General features: G+C 41.1%; 1 protein-coding gene across 1 annotated transcript in view; it reads right to left on the bottom strand.

The window, feature by feature from the left end:
* The window catches only part of csmd2 (CUB and Sushi multiple domains 2), a 391624-nt gene that overhangs the window by 162527 nt on the left and 209430 nt on the right, over positions 1-19667 (bottom strand). The window contains exons 11-14 of the mRNA XM_072676048.1: positions 15127-15230; positions 14203-14315; positions 5279-5461; positions 1059-1385 (exon numbers count right to left, since the gene is read on the bottom strand). Coding sequence (XP_072532149.1) covers positions 1059-1385; positions 5279-5461; positions 14203-14315; positions 15127-15230 — 727 coding nt within the window. The remainder of the gene's footprint in view (positions 1-1058; positions 1386-5278; positions 5462-14202; positions 14316-15126; positions 15231-19667) is intronic.

Below are 19667 nucleotides of genomic sequence, written 5' to 3'. Positions count from 1 at the left end.
GCTCTGGAGTGGCACAACTGTCTAACTGCTTGTTTGTCATGAGATGATCATAAGTTTAAGTCCTATCAGCACCACAGCCCTACATGGTCAGGTGTCTCAGAATAGGAAGGCTACTAGCCTTGTGATATGGGAAATTCTAACCTACAGATGGGAATAAACAGCAAACACACTAAAGAGGAGGAACACACTAGAAATTGAGCAACATTTCGATTTTAAAAAGCTTTTTGAGGCTCAACTCAACATGTTTTGTTTGCCAAATTCAAATACAGAACTAGAAAATGTAAGATAGGAGTACTGAACTAAGTTAACTCAAATAAAACACTATAATGTATTATTGGCTTGATTGATCTTTACAGTGTCAAGAACTGTAGAGGTTATTTAAAGCAATGCCAAAGAAGTATAACTTGTTGTTCCCTTTGTTATCCTCCCTAAAGGACCATTTTTAGTTCTACATAATGTAAAGGTTCACCTAGTAGTGAACATCCAAGCCAAGAACCACTGAACAGCCAAGCGCTGTATGTGAAATCATGGTGAAGAAATATCTGGATTAATAATAACAAACTGATGTGCTGAGTATGAACAGACAGTGCTGTAACCGCTGCAATGCTTCTTTGGGATAGGAGAAATATCCAGGCCAGCGCTGCCTCTGGGTCTTTAAATAACAAACAAAAACTCTCAAACGCCTCACAGCACCGATTGTACAGACACAATCGCTGAAAGTTATTGAGGGAAGGATTTTAAAAGATGTCTTTCATCATGCCTGGCAGAAGAAGCGGAAAAAACAAAAGTATATTCTTTTAAAAATAAGTGCACATGTTAAAGCTACATTCTGAAACAAAAGGGAATAATATGTGTGCCAGATGAATATGAATAAAGGAGATTGACAGCAAGACTCAGGAGTTTTTAAACGCTGCCCTTATACTCACCATTATGCCAATTATACACAAACGCTGCACTTACTGAACTTTCCAAAAGCCAAACTTCCTGAACAATAGTAGAATCCATTGTTTTCCAAGAGAAACTGTGCTAAAGAACAAAAAAGAAAACCCAAAGCTTACTGGTGAAGGTGATGTTGAAGCCACGGTCGGTGTACGTGTGGTCAGTGAGAAACTCCAGCCGAGCCACGTGGCCGCTGGTAGTGATGGGTGAGGGCAACACGTCACCAGAGAATGTGCCCAAAATAGGTGACTCGGCCTTGCCACCATCTTTGATGGACAGGAAGTCGAACTGCTTCTCCATGCTCAGGTCATTGAAGGCCAGGTTGATACGGCTCTCTGGCTTAGCAATGATCAACCACACGCAATGCATGTTATTGCCGTACTCCTGAGGATAGTTGGGCGACAGCAAAACTCCAGATGGAGTGGTGAAGTTAAAGAAGCAGGAGACTGTGGAAAGAACAAGAGAGGACACACACAAGACATTACAGGTGTTATAACAGGCCTGGAAATCTGCAGTGACAAAACCAAGGTGACTGACATTGACTTAATTCGTGGTGCACAGTTTGGGTATTTGTTTCCAGAAATGTGCATAATGTACACTTCCCATGAGGTGGTGTTGTGACAATTTCTGGCGCAGCTGAAGCGTCATGTTCAGCATGAGCATGTAAGCTCATGCTCCTCTTAAGAGGGAGTCAAAATCTGACTGCTTTTTCCACAGGTAGATAAATAACAGTAAAAAATAAAAAAACACCTATAGCTGGAATGTTTTCAGTGTGCTGACAGCAAACTGTCAGCTTGCTGTAATATGCATTCCTCTTTATCTGACAGCCTTCTAGATGGAGCAAAGGGCCTCAGAAGACCTTGAGAGCATATATCACATTTTACCAACTGTTGATTTTATCTTGCAATATGCTGTTTCATTCCTCGCTCCAAGTCTCCTCCATCTTATGTAACATTCATTGTTTTCCTGCCTTCGCCTTCTTGCCAGAGAACACATGGAGAACTTTTGGAGTGAACACATGTACCTGCGAGCTTGATGGAAAACAAAGAACTTTTGAAGTCCAGTAGACCTTCACACTGGGCATTTATTCGAGTTCCACCCAACATTCATTGAATGATAAGCATAAAAGATTACGGCATCACCTTGATCTCTGGGAGAGTCTGTGAAAAGTTATTTGCTCAGGCTAAGTCCAATAGCCGAGCTTCTTTTATTTATCATACTGTTCTCGTAACATAGATTCCTGTTTGCTTTTTTATTTTATTATTTATTTATTTATTTACCCCCCCCCCCCCAGAGAAGCAAAAGTATGTGCTCAGTTGAATAAACTCTGACTAAAAGCATTGAATAGGGCTCAGCAAAGCAATGGCATCTTTGTGTTGCTTCTACATCACAAGATATAATGCAATACCATAGAAGAAAGGGAGGACAAAAAAGAAGAAAGGGAGGACAAAACATTATTCATAATTCATTCATAGCAGAGCTGAGTAATACTGAGTGCTCCACTGAGGTACTTGCCACCAACCAGTGTCTGTGGGAAAAAAATACAATGCCACTTATATAAATGTATAAGGTTTTGACAGTGCAGGATATTTTTAAGAAATAGCAGTTTAGGGGGATTATGGAGGTCAAAAATAAGATCTGGATAACCAAGAAAACTCTTAAAGAGAACTGCTCATATGAAGCCAAACAAACTTTACTTTACCTTTAGTCATAAAGGTGGTGTACCGTTCCACAAAACCTCACAGAAAAGTCATAAAGCCTTGGGTAAACTACAGGAACTTTGAAGTCTAGGCAGATTATAAAAGACTGGGTACCTCACACTCCCTGACTGAGTTTTGCTGATTTTTACAGTAAATGACTAGGAATCATCCACTACACAACCTCAACCTGTTGCTGGTCCGATCAAACACACCCCAAAACATGTGTGCCACTCGTTACCTAGGAGATGCAGATTCACACCACCATTTGCGCTGACCCAAAACGAAAGAAACGTGAAACTGGAGTCAGTGTGTGAATCAGACCTATACAAACTGTAGAGGGAGTTGGAGGTGAGTAGCTTAGCACTGGAGGTTACCCTACGTACGAGGGGTTTCTTTTATGAATAGTGGGAAAATGTTAACATAAAACTGGCTAAAAACTGCCTGAGAACTGCACTTTTCATGCTTGGCTGTTGACGAGACCCGTTCAGATTGAGAGACTGACCAGTATATACTACTAAATTACACTTCGCGATCTTAATTAAAATAGTCCAACTGCAAAACTTCAATTGGGCTGAAATGAGAGTGTGTGTGTGGGGGGGGGGGGCACAGTCTGCTGAAAGCTATTGTGTGACCTCACCACAAAACCAACTTTTAGAGTATGCTACAGATCATCTCGGCAAGTCAGATGTGTCAGGGAAACAAGTGATGAAGAACAAATTCCAACTACAAGAACTGACAGATTTTTGGCTGACTACAAAAAGCATTTGCAATTGCATGATTCCTGCCAAAAGAAGTGACTCAGTACTGACTCTAAGTCCTGATTCTGTAACAAGGCCGAAGTTTTGTACAGGCCACATTGAAGATTGTATTCTATTCATTATTATTTATTGATTTTTTTTTTGTTATGAAAGACAGAGTAACTGTGAACGAGGATTGGAACAGAGACTGTGTCCAGAGTGTCCAAACGTTTGACTTCTTTCTACCTGAACTGTTTTTTAACCAGTGGTGCACAATACAGGACAGCCAATCAGAACATAGGTCATATGCATAAATATCATTATTAAAAATGGTATATAGAGGGATATTGAGAAGTCAGAAAGTGGTCATTTAAAAAAAAAAACAACCAGTTTACTGGTTTTGGTGTATAAGCCAACACACTCACATAGGTAGAGCTCAGAAAATCCATAAAATACAGCAAAAATGCAACAAATGGGCCTTTAAATAAAGCCCCTTCAGCCAGCTGCATACTCTTAATGTGATACGACATACATCATTGAACTCCGATGTTTGCAGTGGTCTCTCCTCTTTATCTCTTCCCCATTGCTGTCTAATTTGTTCCAAAATATACTCCATATGTCTGCATGCTTGCACACAGGCCACAACATCGCTGTACCAAAATACACACACAGGATAGCGAAGTCCCTTAATGAATTCTCTGCTTTGCTCCTCTCTCACACTTGCTCTTTTTTCCTCCCCAGTCTTCCACCTGTCTTAGCACGTCGGTACTAATTTGCATGACCTAATTGCTGATGCGGCAATTACTGAAAAAAGTATTATTCATTTATCACTAAGGAACAAGTGCAGTGGCCTTCAGTTCAAATTAAATGGGAATGTGTAACGTGGATTGAGTGTGAGCAGTTAATGCATTCACGCAGAGTGAAGAATCGCTGCTTGAAGGTCAAGATTGTAACAGCTCTACAGGTTTTAATGTAGAGAGATTTGCATTCACTTTCAGACTGTAACTTATGACACTTAATAAACAAACGGGAAAGCTTTAACCCTTTGAAGTCACACTTATAGCCAGATAAAGAGTGAAATATCAATTTACAATCAATAATACATTTGTGTAGTGGGGCGATTTTTCAGTTAGGGACACTTTATGTCCCCCGGTATAAATTCATGTTAAAAATACTATATTACAAAACAAAAGTATTGGGACACCTGCTCATTTATTGTTTCTTCTGAAATTAAGGGTAACAGAAAAAGAGTATATACTGCTATTGTTAGAGTAACTGTCTCTAGTAAAGCTTTCTACAAGATTGTAGAGCACAGCTGTGAGGATTTTATTGCATTCAGTGACAAGAGCGTTAGTGAGGTCAGAATTGTTGACGATACCTCACCTCACCTCCCTAATTCATCCCAAAAAGTATTGGATGGAGCACCATCATTCCAGAGCACACAGTTCCACTGCTCCACAGCTCAATGCTGGGGGGCTTTATGCCCTCTGGCCCATGCTTTAAAATAGACATGGGGTCAATAGGTTGTTCATCTGCCCCAAAGAGTCCTATTCTATTGGCAATACTTCTTTACAGGGACCAGACAAGCTGTATGTATGTGTGTGCATTTGCACAACTGTGTCAGGAAATTGGTGGGAATTTTAAAATAGTTGAATGCTGTCATTAGTAGGAGTGTCCACAAACATTTGGACATTGTAGCTTAGGTTTTAATAAAGTTATTTATTGCACCAACAGAAATGACAAGAAATGATCAACTGTAATCAATTAAATAAAAAAAAAGTTTTCATAATAATTTAAAAAAGCACCTAATGTATTATTCATGTTCATATCTATCCAACATATTGCATTGCATATCATATTCAGTTACTGAGTATGAGAGTCAAGAGGAATACTACCACTTACACACACAGCTGGGTTTCTTGGCCGACCACTGGTTGTTCTTTTGACAGGTGATGTTCTTTTTGCCCACCAACTCAAAGGCAGGCAGGCACTCAAAATACAGCCTGTCCCCGTGCCGGAAGCCGGAACCTTCTCGCTTGCCGTAGGCCGGGATTCCAGGGTCTCCACACCCGCCCTGGTCGATTTCTAACAGGCAGGAGAAAGAAAGAGGATCAAAAATGAGGTTGTGAAACACAGGGACCTCTACCACACTGTGACATTGACAACAAAAGCCAATAAACACAGGATTCAAACCTGGCTACAAGAAAAGCGAGGCCTCTTGCACCAGTTAAAGTGCAGTAAAGGTCAGGATGGTGAAGGAGGATCGGTGGTGGGCTTTGATGGAGAAGAGCTTTACAGAGTTAGCCTTACAGTGAGGTGCTCCCTCTCCCTTGAGAGCTTCCATAATGTCAGGCCAGGAAGACTTGCGGGTGACAGACAGCGTAACACATGAGACCGGGGTAGGAGTAGAGGGAAACTACAGGCAGACTGATCCATGTCTGGGTGATCAGCTTTTCTAAGGTTAAGCCTGAGTCAATACCTATGTATAATTGCTGTCTCCATAGGGGGAAGATTGACTGAGACCTGTTTAAGATGGATTGGGAACTACAATTTAGGTGATTACTGTCAAATAATCTGCCAACTTGTAACTACAATGCAAGTCTTTTTATTTAATAATAATTACGTAATAATTCTAAGTTAATTACCTTCTGAATTTACCTTAACCTGTAAAAACACATTCAGATAAGTCAGAGTTCTTGCTTTAATTTCAGCTTCACAAAGCATAACCAATGCAACCATGGTTACCCTTTCTATTGGTTTTATGCCAGCATTTATCAGCTTTCTCTGTTTACCCAGGACAGGCTAGGATTAGTCCTTTAAGCAGCAATATGTGAGAATCTGGTGTGCTTCTGGGCAAGTCACAATTCACGCTTTCAGACACCACTGAAGGACATGCTTTACACAAACATTTCTAGACCAGCTGAGAGATATGGAACCGTCTTTAAAAGTGAAGGAAACATGTGGGCAGAGAAGGTAGATCAATATTACAGATTTTCTCACAAATATGATTCAGGTTATTCAGCGTTACACAGTTTTCACAAGCAGTGTACTAAAGTAACATAGTGCAGTTAGCAGCATGACAGGCCTAGACAGGCCTGTTCTCCCATTTTACAACTTAGTGGAGTGGCAACATGAACTTGAAGCTGTTGCTTCAAGGTAAAAATACTACACTCTTAAGCTCTGAAGGTTATTTGAGTGATGCAGCTAAAGAACCATTTAGCCAGTATGGACCATGCCCTGAGATGGAATGGGAGGGCGGACTCAGAGAATATTTTTGGCTTTCTTGGTCTGCATGTGAAGCCGGCCCCCCTGTTGGTGTAAGGAGACAGGGTGACGGTGGGTGCACACAGAGTCCGACACAGAGTTTAACAGAGAAGCTGGGGTGTATATAGGGCTTGAGGGCCAGAAGGAGGGTGTGGTCTTTCTCCCAAAACTTTTTGGGAAAAAAAGGTTTTGGTTTCATTTACTTGTTTATATATTTGTAAGGTTCTTCACACACATATCTTTTCTAAAAATGGTGATGTTCAAGAGTGTAATAATTGCTTTATGCTCTTTATAGTTGTGTATATTCAGGATGTATGATGATATCAGAATCATATAGGTATGGACAGGTGAAAAAATCTGACATTTAGATTTGATCCATATTTTAAACCATTTGGGGATTTATGTTTAGGTTTTTGAAGATGATGGCACATTTCATATGTGTTTTTTAATCCATCTGAATTCAACACAACCAAAGAAATCACCTTAGAAAATGCCTTCCTGTAGAAAGTTTATTTATAAAGAAGTATTGTCAATAGAATAGGAGTGGAGAATTCTGGTGGAGATAAACATGAACCTTTTGACACCTTTCCTAATACTAGACGTGGGCTACAGGGGTATAAAGCTCTCCAGCATTGAACTGTGGAGCAGTAGAACGGTGTTCTCTGGAATGATGGGTACTTTTAGGATAAGCTGGGGAGTTGGGGATGAGGTGATGTAATGATCATTTAACACCCTGACCTCACCAATGCTTTGATTGGAGTACAACGGTACTCCAATATCTAGTGGAAAGTCTTTAGTGGACAGTAGAGACAGTTACTCCACTCTTTCTTCATACTCTTGATTTCTGAAGAAATAATGAATGAATAGGTGTCACAATACTTTTGTATATATCCATATAGTGTGTCAACATAATGAGTTTTACTTGATCAGATTAAGAAATTTCATTTCATGAGACATGTCCCTCTTCTAATGACCTCATGACAATGTTAATGTTAGTACGTGTGGAGTCTGATGAGTATAACCAGGCAATGAAGTTTCAGCTGAGGTTGTCTGTGTTTATTCAGGGATATTACACAGATACTTTAAGGTGTCTAAATAGGCCAATCACAACCTTTGCAAACAACGTTACACAATCCAGCTTTAAGAGTTTTTTAGAGCTCAATAAATAAATAAGCAAGTACAAAAGCACAAATAAATGTGCAAAACAGGTGCATATAATATGCCCACATTGCCAGACAGTTCAAGTGGCTCTTATTCAGTTGTGGCTGCCTCTGCCTGTGCTGTTGTTAGTGTGTTTCTGTGGCCTGTGTGTGTATGTGTAGGTGTTGTATGAAGTTCTATGATCTCTCTCTCTCTCTCTCTCTCTCTCTCTCTCTTCCTCTCTCTCTTCCTCTCTCTCTTCCTCTCTCTCTCTCGCCAAGAGCATGACACATGCATGCAAACCGGCCTTGTCGTTGTCCCAGAGCAATCTCAGACTGGCCTGCTCTCTTAATGAATTCTTTTTTTTTCCTTTTCTCTCCCCTCATCCTTCCACCTGTCTTAGCACGTCAGGCCTCATTTGCGAGTGGGTGCCTCGGCAACATGGAGGGAAGGCAAGGGAGGGCAGAGACGAAGTGAAAGAGAGTGGGATAGTACAGAAAGAGAGAGTGAGAGAAGGACAGAGTGAGTATTGTCTGTGTAGAGAATGAAGATAGTGAATAAAAATAAAATGCAGATGGAAAACCTAGTGCGGCAGGACGTTCTTCCCCAGGTCTACTGTGTGTGTGTGTGTGTGTGTGTGTGTGTGTATATATATATATGTATATATATATATATACACACACACACACACACACACACACACACACACACACACATATACATACACATACACAAAGATACACAAAGACTCGCCTTCAGTAAAGACAGTTACTCCAACAAAGGCAGAACAGAGTATTTTATAATACCCCTGATCTCTAATAGAAACAATAAATGAGCAGTTGTCCCAATACTTTTGTCTATATAGTGTATCCTAATTGAATTACATACATCTTTCTGTTACCCAAACATAATCGACTGCCCAATACAAGATGTTTGTTGTCTGAAGTTGGTTTCTAAATTTGTTTAAGCTAAAAGACTAGCAAAGCTAACTAGCCTAGCTGACTTCTATTGCGCTTCATAGCAACACTGCAAAAATAAATAAGAACAAAATGGTCATGCTTTGGCCTATTGATCATTTGGGGAAACAGGAAGATTATGTACATTTGATACTACTCTGCTAGAAGACCTGTGTGCAGGGGGTCATAGGGAGATGGCACTCTTTTTGCTGCAGTAACAATCCCTACTCTTCTGGAAAGCCTTTACACTAGATGTTGAAATTTTGATGGGAAGCTGCATCATTCTAGCGTGCATGATGATCTTATGCTCACGTGTGTTCACTTCTATGCAGATTGCACAAGCTGAATGCATTTTAACAACTGTGTCAGCAGTGTGTGCCCTGAATCCACTAATTAGATGAGTCATCTGGACCTTTTTGCACATATTGTGTACATGAATTTGCCATGAGCTCACTAACCGAGCTTAGTTCTTCACAGCACTGTTTATGCTAAAAAAAAAAGGGGGGGGAGGGGATTCAAGAAAAGGAGAGAAAGTGCTGAGGAAGGAAGGTCGTAGATCAAGAAAGGCATTTAGACGTAGCTCTAGTCATTGCACTGTGCCTTGCCTGGTTTGTCTACAATATGTGCCATATTGTCTTAACAGCCGCTGAGCAGCGTGCACTGCATGCTACTGCAGTCCAGCTAGCCTGCGTGTGGGATTGGTGACAGGCTGCCACCTGGACTCATTCTGCCTCGTGTTTCTGAGAGTGCCATTCATAACCTTTGCTGAAGCAATGGAGAATGACATGCACGACCACAGCCGGTAGATATTGGGGTGTGTGCATGTGTGTGTGTGGGTGTGTGTGTACATTTGTTTGAGTTTATATGTGTTTTTTTGATTTTGCTTGGGTATACATGGAAAGAGGTGAGTGGGTGAATATATGTGTGCATATTTGTGTGAGAGTGTGTATGTGTGTATACTAAGCATTTCTAAGCAATGCAGTTCCTTAATCTGTATCTATTTCTATATCTAGGCTGGGTTTCCCGAAAGCATCCTGGCACAAAGGTCATTCATTGATGGTCGAGCAAACAGCACCATGGAGACTGTCTTTATCAGTTAACCTTATTACTAAGATGCTTTTGGGAATCTGGCCAAAGTTTGGTGCACAAAAATATCTTTATCTCAATTCAAATTTGGGCGTGGCCTAAACCTCCTCTAAGTTGCATTTCCTAATGCCTGTGTGATTTAAGAAGTTTAAGCAGCATGCACAATGAACATGGACCATTAATATATGTTTCAAATTATTAATTCATATTTTTGTATTTATTAAGATCCCAACAAAGTGGGGTTACTGCAGAGAAATGGGGTATTTCTGTCAGTAACTGTGAATAAACATACTGAAATATGGTTTTATTTTGCAGCTCAGGCAGTAAGGTAGTGTTTAGGCCAGGCTACTGGAAAACCCCACTGATGGCCAGCTGCATCCAAATATTAACATGTGTTAGTCAGCTATACAAGCCAAAGGGCAGCTAAATTTATGAAAGACTCGTTTTCATGAATTGCTAAGTCAAAAAAATAAATAAATAAATAAATATTATTAATAAAATAAATATTTCAATGGACATTAATGTAATGAGATTTTGGATTTGTTTTAACCGTGCATCCACAAAATCTTCAGTTCATAAGAACAGCTATTGTAATATCTGTATAATCAGATCCATAAGTTAGCTCTGCCAGTATACAGTATCTACTGAGAACATGAGCTAAAGATCAAACAGAACCAATGAAATCAGACACAAAAGGAAGTAACTATTTGGATACAGTAATGATGATGAGTTAATGGAGAATCTCAAGGTCTTCGGTGTTGCTGAGTGGGTCTAGAACACATAATTATACATCTCTAGTGCATCTCACATTCATATGTTCATCTGCATACATTCAGAATGTATGATACAAATGGGTGGCTGGGTGTTTGTGTGTTTAGGTGTGCTGGAGTGTGTGTGAAGCTGTGAGTATGGATCTGGGTGGGCAGTTGTGTGTGTGTGTGTGTGTGTGTGTATGTGTATGTCTGTTTACAAGCATGTCCATCCTAACATGTGAGAGTGATTGGTGCTGCAGCTGTCCTTTGCCTGGTGCTGAACACACTCTCTCACACACTGAGAGCTGACATGTGCACTTTCATAAGGGCTGACATTTGTTATTTACCCATTTCAATTTTCCACTGATTTATTCCTCCGTCACGTTCTGCCTTTTTTCCTTCTGCAAATCCAGATGGAAGGCACTGACTTCCCAGTGAAGGATTACTAATAATGCAGGACGGCAGGAGTGCAAATAAATTCATCCATCCTCGCAAAATGCGGAGGTCTAAAGTACTTTTCCAAATGCACCTGGAGTCCCCCTTCAGCTATGCTTGTACTTCACTTATCCACTTGCGTACGTGCTTCCCATGTAGCTGCTACATAGCTAAAACATACTCTTTTAAAACAGGGTCTCTGACTAGCTGAAATCAGCAAATCCAATGCTTCAGTTTTAACAAAAGTATGTCTCCATACTTTTCTGTCTTATCTCTGTCTGTCACATCTGTTATGTGCCTCTGATCAGGTGGTGTTTTGACATATTTTCCTCTACTTGCAAAAGAAGAGAAAATCCACAGTGACACTGTTTTGGAGTGGTCCTTTTTTTAGATGAAATAAACACTCATCAGACTCTCAATAACATATCAGATGTAGACCTGAACATTCTGAACATTCAGTAGATCATCAAGAGACTAAAGACGTCTACTGAATTCAGAAGGAGTGTCCAAGTTCGCTTCTCTGGATGTTCACCTGAGAAATCACAGATCAACTAGCAGGTCTAATATATAGACCATCTCAACATCCTCAACCAGTTGTTATAGACCTGTCGCAGATACCAGTCTGGAGCTGGATTAGTCGAAGATTGAGGGGCTAGGATAAGGACCAGGATTAGCTTTTGGGTTGAGGTTAAGGTTAGGAATATGACCAGGATGAGGGTTCAGATTATATTTTGGGTTGAGGTTAGGGTTAGGATTAGGGCCAGGATGAGGGTTAGGATTAGGCATTAGGTTGAGGTTAAGGTAAGGGTTAGGGCCAGGATGAGGGTTAGGATTAGGTTTTAGGTTGAGGTTTGGATTAGGGCCAGGGTTAACTTTTCAATTCAAGTTTTTGGACCATTATTATTGGCCGTTGGTTTTGTGTTTATATGGTAATGATAAATATAAATGGGCAGGGAAAGAATTAATTATTTAAGAGATGGGACTATTATAATTGGTGACACCAGAAGTGCACAGTTACCACACTTTACCACAGTTTATAAGAACAGCTGTAATGAGACTCTCTCATATCACTGTAAAATCTGTATGATCACATTGTAATGGGTTTTTTTTTTTAATAAAATCCAAATTTTGTTCACTGTTTGAATCTGACAGTTATTTTTTAAATTGTGTCAAAAGCTGACAATGAACGGACCAATCAAAATGCTCAAAAATGGATTGGAATAAAATCTTTTTACATTGACTTCCATTAAAAGTTAAGAAGGTATTTTTCCCTCTCCTGTAAACTTGCTGTTTTGGGGATAAAAGGTTTTTGTGTGACATCGACAATATACAACTTAAACTATGAACAGAGTTACAGTCTTATTAGGCACTCTGACGATGACTTGCACATTGAAGTCCCTTCAGTGCCTGCTGAAGTAGAGCTTGTCTTCCCTTTGGGTCTCTGTAAATAGAACGTGTGGGGAGTATGGGAGGAAGAAGAATGGAGGAAAGCACTGATGGAGGGAAGAGAAGCTCACAAGCCTGAACCCCCAGTGGAGGTGGAGGAGATGCCTATGGCATACCCCTCTGTCTTACCTCTCCGCTGCTTTAACAGCAGATCAGCGCATAAATAAGGCAGTGGCTCTAATGGGGCATTTGTCGTGTCTTTAACGTGCGATGATGCTCAGAAGCCTCTTACGCTTCAGCTCAAACATGTCTTATAATTCAGGATACACAGTGGCATCTCTCCATATGAACATGTACTCATGTACTGCCAAGGGAGACAAACAGCATGCTAGAGAAAGAGAGAGAGAGAGAAAGAGAGAGAGAGACATAGAGAGAGTGCACTGTAGGTGCACTTGTGATGTGTAATTTAACCTGTCAGAAACATTACAGTAAGAAGTCTAGCTCCGCATCTGCCAATTCTGCTAAAAAATATGGAAATAAGTATTAAAATAATTTGGAGAAGCATCTGATCTCAGAGGGAGGGAGGTAGAGAGGTTCAAAGAGATTCTTCAACTTCATTAAGTGTTTCTCATTGTTTTAATTATGTTGGGGTGTGTACTCTGCTCTACTTTCCTGTTATTTTGCAGATGAAAAATAAGTATATAACTCCAGGCTGGAGGCTCAGTGTGGATCTGAGACTCACTGTTGGATTTCAAATTGTCTGGAGGAAAACGTGCCAATTCCCAAAGGTCGCCTGGCACTGTACAATTTTAAAGGATGGCCTGGATGAAAGCACTGGTGTTTGGACTGCACACATTTCCATCTGGGGCGTGGAGAAAGAACAAAAAGGAAAAATACTGTTCTCCTGCTTCTACATAAGAGGAAGCCCCGTTCCAACGAGGCAAAAGAAGCACGTTGCGCCTAGATGAACCCCTTCACTTCCACAGATAAAATGATCATGGAGAGAGAAGAAAAGAGAGCGTGGACGTACAAGTGAGAAAGACAGGGAGAGAGAGATCATGCTGGGCTGGCATCACAAATATGCTTAGAGTGAGAGAGCACCAGTCACAAGTGAGGCTGTCACTGAGGAAGGCAGGATAGAGAACAAGGTTACCCCCTAGAAAGAGACTATGGGTGTTAGCTGCAGCCTGACATATTATGTTCCCTCTATTTTATTGACTGAGCAATCCTGAGGAGGAGGTGAAGAAGAAGAAGAAGAAGAAGAAGAAGAAGAAGAAGAAATAAAAGACACAGGAAGAAGAAGAAGAGTTAAAAGAATCAGAAGAAGCAAAAGAAGAACATGCATGCATAGTTAGCATGCAATGTACAAGGAAAGAAGATCAGTGCAAAGAAATAGCATCTTGCGAATTCATCATACTATAGAAGCACATTGATTTGGGCAGCCTGTAGTACTCTTATACTTCAGTTACTGCACACAATCACTGTGACAGCACACATATACACCAAACATACAATTTCCCCCATCATGTTTATTCATGTCATGCTGGAAAGCAACTCTAGACAGCAAGAGTGTTCAGTAAAAATATGGGTGTTGAGGTTTGATTGCAGTTCTGGAGAGGGGTTATTTTGTCTGCTGACAGACTTCACCAGAGTGTTCTCCATACTTATAAATGCATTTGCATGTACGGACAACACAGACAATATGTAACCACTGCCTGAACCAAAGAAGAGCCCTGCGTTAGTATAGTATAGTATAGTATAGTACAGTATAGTATAGTGTATTTGTATTGAGTTGGATTAGACTTACCCTCATAAGAGACCTTGAAACCCAAGGAGCCACTGGTGTCATCTGTCTTGAAATTAAGCCACATCTGATGACTGGTGCTGACCACCAGGTCTGGAGTACTGGTGCCCGATAGCCTGCAAACACATTGAGAAAACAGACCGCATTAGGCGAGCTCAGTGCACAGGCCCAGTCTGCTCCTAATGTACTGTATACCAATAGGCTTGGCTGATCAGGGAGTTCCTCTGGCTCTGGGCTTATGGGGCCCACTAATTGAGCACATTAGGCTATTTGGAGCGTCCAGGACGAGTGAGAGAGAGGGAGAGAGAGAGAGGGAGGGAGGGAGAAACAGAGAGAGAAAGAGAGAGAGAGAGAAAAAAAAAAAGAGAGAGAGAGCACACCCAGGGACACCACACTGCCTGACTGCCACTGGAGCACTCTCCCAGCCCTGCCAGAGAGCACACATAAAATGCCATCGATAAAACTTTATGAAGACCATAAATTTGGGCACAATTAATAACAACACTTTGAGAAACATTCTGGAGCATCTGGTTTGGCGGACTGCATTACAGGCATCAATATGCGGCAGGCTTTTTTTTTTTTTTTCCACAGGGGTGATCTTGTTGTAACATTGAGAGCCAAAGTGATTGACAATCGAGCTTTGGGTATTTCTCCCATACACTGCTACTCAGAGAGCTGATGAAATGAGGAGAAACAGGGCGAGAGGAGGAGGAGGGAACAAGAGCAGTTGAAAGAGAGGAGGACATCAAGGGATGAAAGGAGGAGAGAGAGTGAGAGAAAGTAAGTGAGAGAAAGAGAGAGAGGGAGGGACTGGGGAGAGTTTTATACACAGTGTGAGAAAGAAAAGAAATCAGAAGAGAATAACAAGGAGGAATGTGCGTGAGAGAGAGAGACAGAGAGAGAGAGATGCAAGACAAAAGTACTCACACATGAAAGACGGTCCTCTGATCCCCGATTACAGCTCCGTCACCTACTGTCAGAGTGTCATAGCCGCGCTCCAGGTCAAAGTCTTCAAAGGTCAGCTTTATCACCTGCACACAGGCCCATCAGCTCCATTACAACATGTCCAACAGCGGCCTAGCCATTTCACTGACCGTCCGTCCATTTACCCCCTGCACCCGGCAAGCTTGCCAGCAGTAATGAATCAGATTTCAGGTATTAAGGAGGCTGAAAGGGATGTTAGCTTTGTAAACTATTCTACTGATGAGTTAAAGCAATACTGACCTGGTTATGTCTGGGTTAACAGGCTTTTCACAGCACACAGAAAAATGCGTCATAGGCACAGTTTAGGATATCTTTTCATTTGATCACAGACAGAGATAAACTTCAATTATTACCTCAAAGGGCCCTAAAATGGAAACGGCATAACTAAATAATAAGAGTTTGGTACATGGAACTGATGAACTTGAAACACCGACTGAATGTGCCCTCCTATCAAAGCAAAACCTATGCAGATAAAACAGAGCCATAAAACAGGTCAACTCCCAAACCCCTAAACTGTTTCATAACAGTCTGCTCATTTTATTTACACCCTCACAATTTACACACACTCAGACCAGTGCAGTCCAGTTCTCCTTCCAGAGAATATGAAAGCAAAGCTAAAAAGGCTAAAAACTAGCACTAGTCAACCGGGCAAAGCACTTCTCATAAGTGAGGGAGACAGTCTGGCCACAGAAAACCGAACTGAAGCACGGCATTGCCGGGGGGCTGGCCAGGGAGAGCAAGCCAGCCAGCCACATACAATGGCCTGAGGTAACACATTGCTGAGGGGCCACCTCATGGCTTGTGGAAGCCAAAGGAACTGTGTCAGGAGCTGCGAGATAAAGGCTAAAAGGCTAAAAACTAACTCTATTTTTTTTTTGTTTCTCTATTTTATTTTGCTAGCTAACCGCACAACCTGTTGAGGACCAAAAGAGGACAGCAACACTATCCAGTACCCCATCACCAAGGGGCTATGTTATAAAGAGGGCCGGCTCTGTCCTGGGGTGCTTCTTAGACCCAGTGCAGGTGGTGGGAGACAGGAGGATGACAACCAAGCTGGCATCCATGCTGGAGAACAGCTCCCACCCCATGCATGAGACTCTGGCAGCACTGGGCAGCTCCTTTAGCGACAGACTGCTTCACCCCAAGTGTGTGAAGGAGCGGTATCGCAGGTCCTTCCTTCCTGCTGCCGTCAGACTACACAACCAACACTGCTCCCAGCGGACCACATACACACACACTTAACTACACACACATGTTCATGTTCAGGGAATACTATGTGCAATATCCCACCCCCATGTGCAATTAAGAGTCTTTTGCTGTAGATAATATTGTTTATTGCTTTTTTAATTCTTATTTATATTGTGTATATAGTGTAAATTATTTATCCAAATTTTTGTAACTGAGTGTCCTGCTATCCCTTTCTGCTGCTACACTGTGAATTTCCCCACTGCGGGACTAATAAAGCCGAACGATTACAGTGCTAAGCTATGCCATGTGGCTACAATCTAGACCCATTTATGTTAGTCCACCATAAAAAAACAAACAAAAACTGTGTAAATAGAATTAAAACACTGCATCTGAGCAGTTTTTGTCCCAGTCAAAGTCACATACTACTTATACATGAATCCTTAATCAGTTACTGAATAATATGCCTAAGTGTCTTAAGGCCCTTAAGTCTTTCTGCATTAAGGGGTTAAAGTTCATTCTTTAGCATTTTATACAAAGTACAATTCTATTTTTTTTATCATAGGACACTAGAGGTGATCAAATCTGTCACGACAGATTTGAAAGGAAAAAAAATCCATTTGATTCTGCCCACACAAGAGACAGAGACATTTCTGTCAGAGCAGGGGAAAAAACAGGATAACAGAAATGGCCATTAATGGGAATAATTTTCCCCCCTAGTGTTATTGTGAATAACTGATAAACAAAAAAAGCAAATAATTCTAGGAAGTAAAAAAAAAAATCAACAAAAAAAAGAAAACTAAAATGCGCTGTCTAGTCTAGTCTAGTCTAGTCTAGTCCTGTTTCAAATTGTCTGCCACATTTCCGCCAAATTCTTAATGTTTTCAGAGTGCTCAGAGACCGGCTCCTAATGAAAAAGCTTATATAAATGCAAATTGCATTCTGTCCTATGGTAAACACAGTGGGTAATGAAAATTGCCAGGAGTGGGAAGGCAGCATTCTGGGTCAGATCGCCAGATAAATGGTTTACCTCTTTCAGCCCTTTCTTTCTGTGCTCCGCTCTCCCTCAACATGTCATGCTGAGCAGGTGCGGCCCGCCCTCTCCTGCAGCCTCATGGGAAATGGTGTGTGTATGTGAAGGCAGACTCAGCTGACTCACTGTGGGTTCCTGAGAGCATGCAATCTTCAGAGCCACAGGTTTCTTTCAAAGAGTCAAGCGAATATAAACCCATGACACGCTGGGAAGGCCTGCAATACTGCACCGTCTATGAGCTCACATCGCTGGCACCCCTCAGTATCCCTCCAGTAATTGAACCAATACATCAACACTATAAGATCTACAGCCAGGGCCATTAGCGATTGTTCACAATGGCCTGAATTCAGCAGTGAATACGTTCCTAGTAACAGAGAGATGAGTGCAGGGCTGATGTTTCAGACGCTCTGACGCACAAAACACTCCTAATCGTGACAAGGCTGATTCGCTCTTATCATTTTACGTCTTCCATAATATCACCACAGGCTGTGTTCCAGTGCAGATAGCATGGATCAGAAATGCACAACCTCAAGCCTCGAACATAAAAGAGCACCTACTGTAAACGCTCAGGGTGGTCATACTGCTAGACCGCACACCGACGGCAGGGCTGGGACTAGGCTGGCGGAGTGGATTTCAGTCAATGAAACTCTCTTCAGAGACTGAGTGCCAGCTAATACCAATCAGCTGGATGAAGATAACGGACTAAACAAAGGCAGGCTGATAATTAAAAGTGAAAGGAGCAACAAAAGCAATTGGCCGATTTCTCTTTGTGAGCGGCTAATTTTGTCTTTTCCTGCTTCCTGGGGATCCGTTCGTCTAGAAACAGAAAGCTAGCGTCTAGACTCAAAACTCATATTGACAATGCAAGGGGGATTCATCCCACAGCAGTCTTCCCTACAGACATCCATCCTCCTCTTTCTCTGCTCATCCATTCAGCCTCTTCCCTATACCATCAGTATCAGCTGAAATATGGTAACAACTCGCATGTCTGTCCATTTTCTGCTTTTTTTTTGGTGGCTTTGGTTTGGATAACCTCTATCTAATTACCCACCACACTGTGCTCTACATCTGTTTGATACATATTCAGATCCCTAATTTAATACCTATTTAATAACAATGATGAATCATCTGTGAACTGACAGCTCAATTTTAAACATTTTCAACGTCTTTACAGTGCTTCAAATATCTAATCATGTCACTACATTGTTAATTATCTTTGGTTGCTAACAGACTAAGACAGACATGCAAGCAACATAGCTGCTTTCATTTATGTAACTGTGTATTTAATGTACAGTGTGTTTAAACAGATGTATTATGAAATAAACATTATTAAATTATATTTAAACTAAAATGAGAGACGTGTTCAACTTATGAGACTGTAATCAAGCACCATTGATATAACAGACTTTCATTCTATTTATTACACTGTTATAAAGTACACTATGTGTTCAAATGTTTGTGAACACTTTCGAATGGACATCTAATGAACGCATTTAGCTACTTTAAGTTGCTGCTTTTGCTGATACAGATGTGCAAATGCAAACACACGGCTTCTCTAGTGCCTATTGACACCTTGCCTAAAGCTAGGCGTAGGCTGGAGGGGTATAAAGCCCCCTAGCACTAAGCTGTGGAGCAGTGGAACTGTGTTCTCTGGAATGATGGATTGTGCTCCATCCAACACTTCTGGGATTAGTTGGGGGTAAGGTGATGTTGTGATCATCCAACATACTAATGCCACTAATGATTTTGTGGCTTAATGCAATCAAATCCTTACAACAATGCTCCAACATCTAATTGAAAGCCTTTCCTGGACAGCAGAGACAGTTACTCCAACAAAATCACTCTTTTAATACCGTTGATTTTGGAAGAAGCAATGAATGACCAGGTGTCCCAATACTTTCGTCCATATAATATATCATTTCTGCAACTGAAAGTACTGTAAAACTGTTAGAAAGTATCATTTCAGAGCAATGGAACTTTTAGTGCTGAGGCTTATTTAACACTGTTTACTAAATGATCTCTATGTATCTCTCTCTACCATGCCGTGTACTAAATCTGCCTGCACAAACAGAAATCTGTAATTTAGTATCTATTTAATATCTAATCCCAACTGGGTGTTGACAAATTACCATCACGCACTTTCAATGACCTTTTCAGTGTTTATATTTAAAATCTCTTACTAGTAGGGATAAACTTTCTAATCACTAGTATAAGTGTGTATATGTGTTTACTGCTACAGATGAGCTGAAATGCAGAGCTTGAGTTC

This window comes from Salminus brasiliensis, chromosome 3 (assembly GCF_030463535.1).
Source record: "Salminus brasiliensis chromosome 3, fSalBra1.hap2, whole genome shotgun sequence".
Taxonomy (NCBI): Eukaryota; Metazoa; Chordata; class Actinopteri; order Characiformes; family Bryconidae; genus Salminus; species Salminus brasiliensis.
This window is presented reverse-complemented; position numbering and strand designations above follow the sequence as displayed.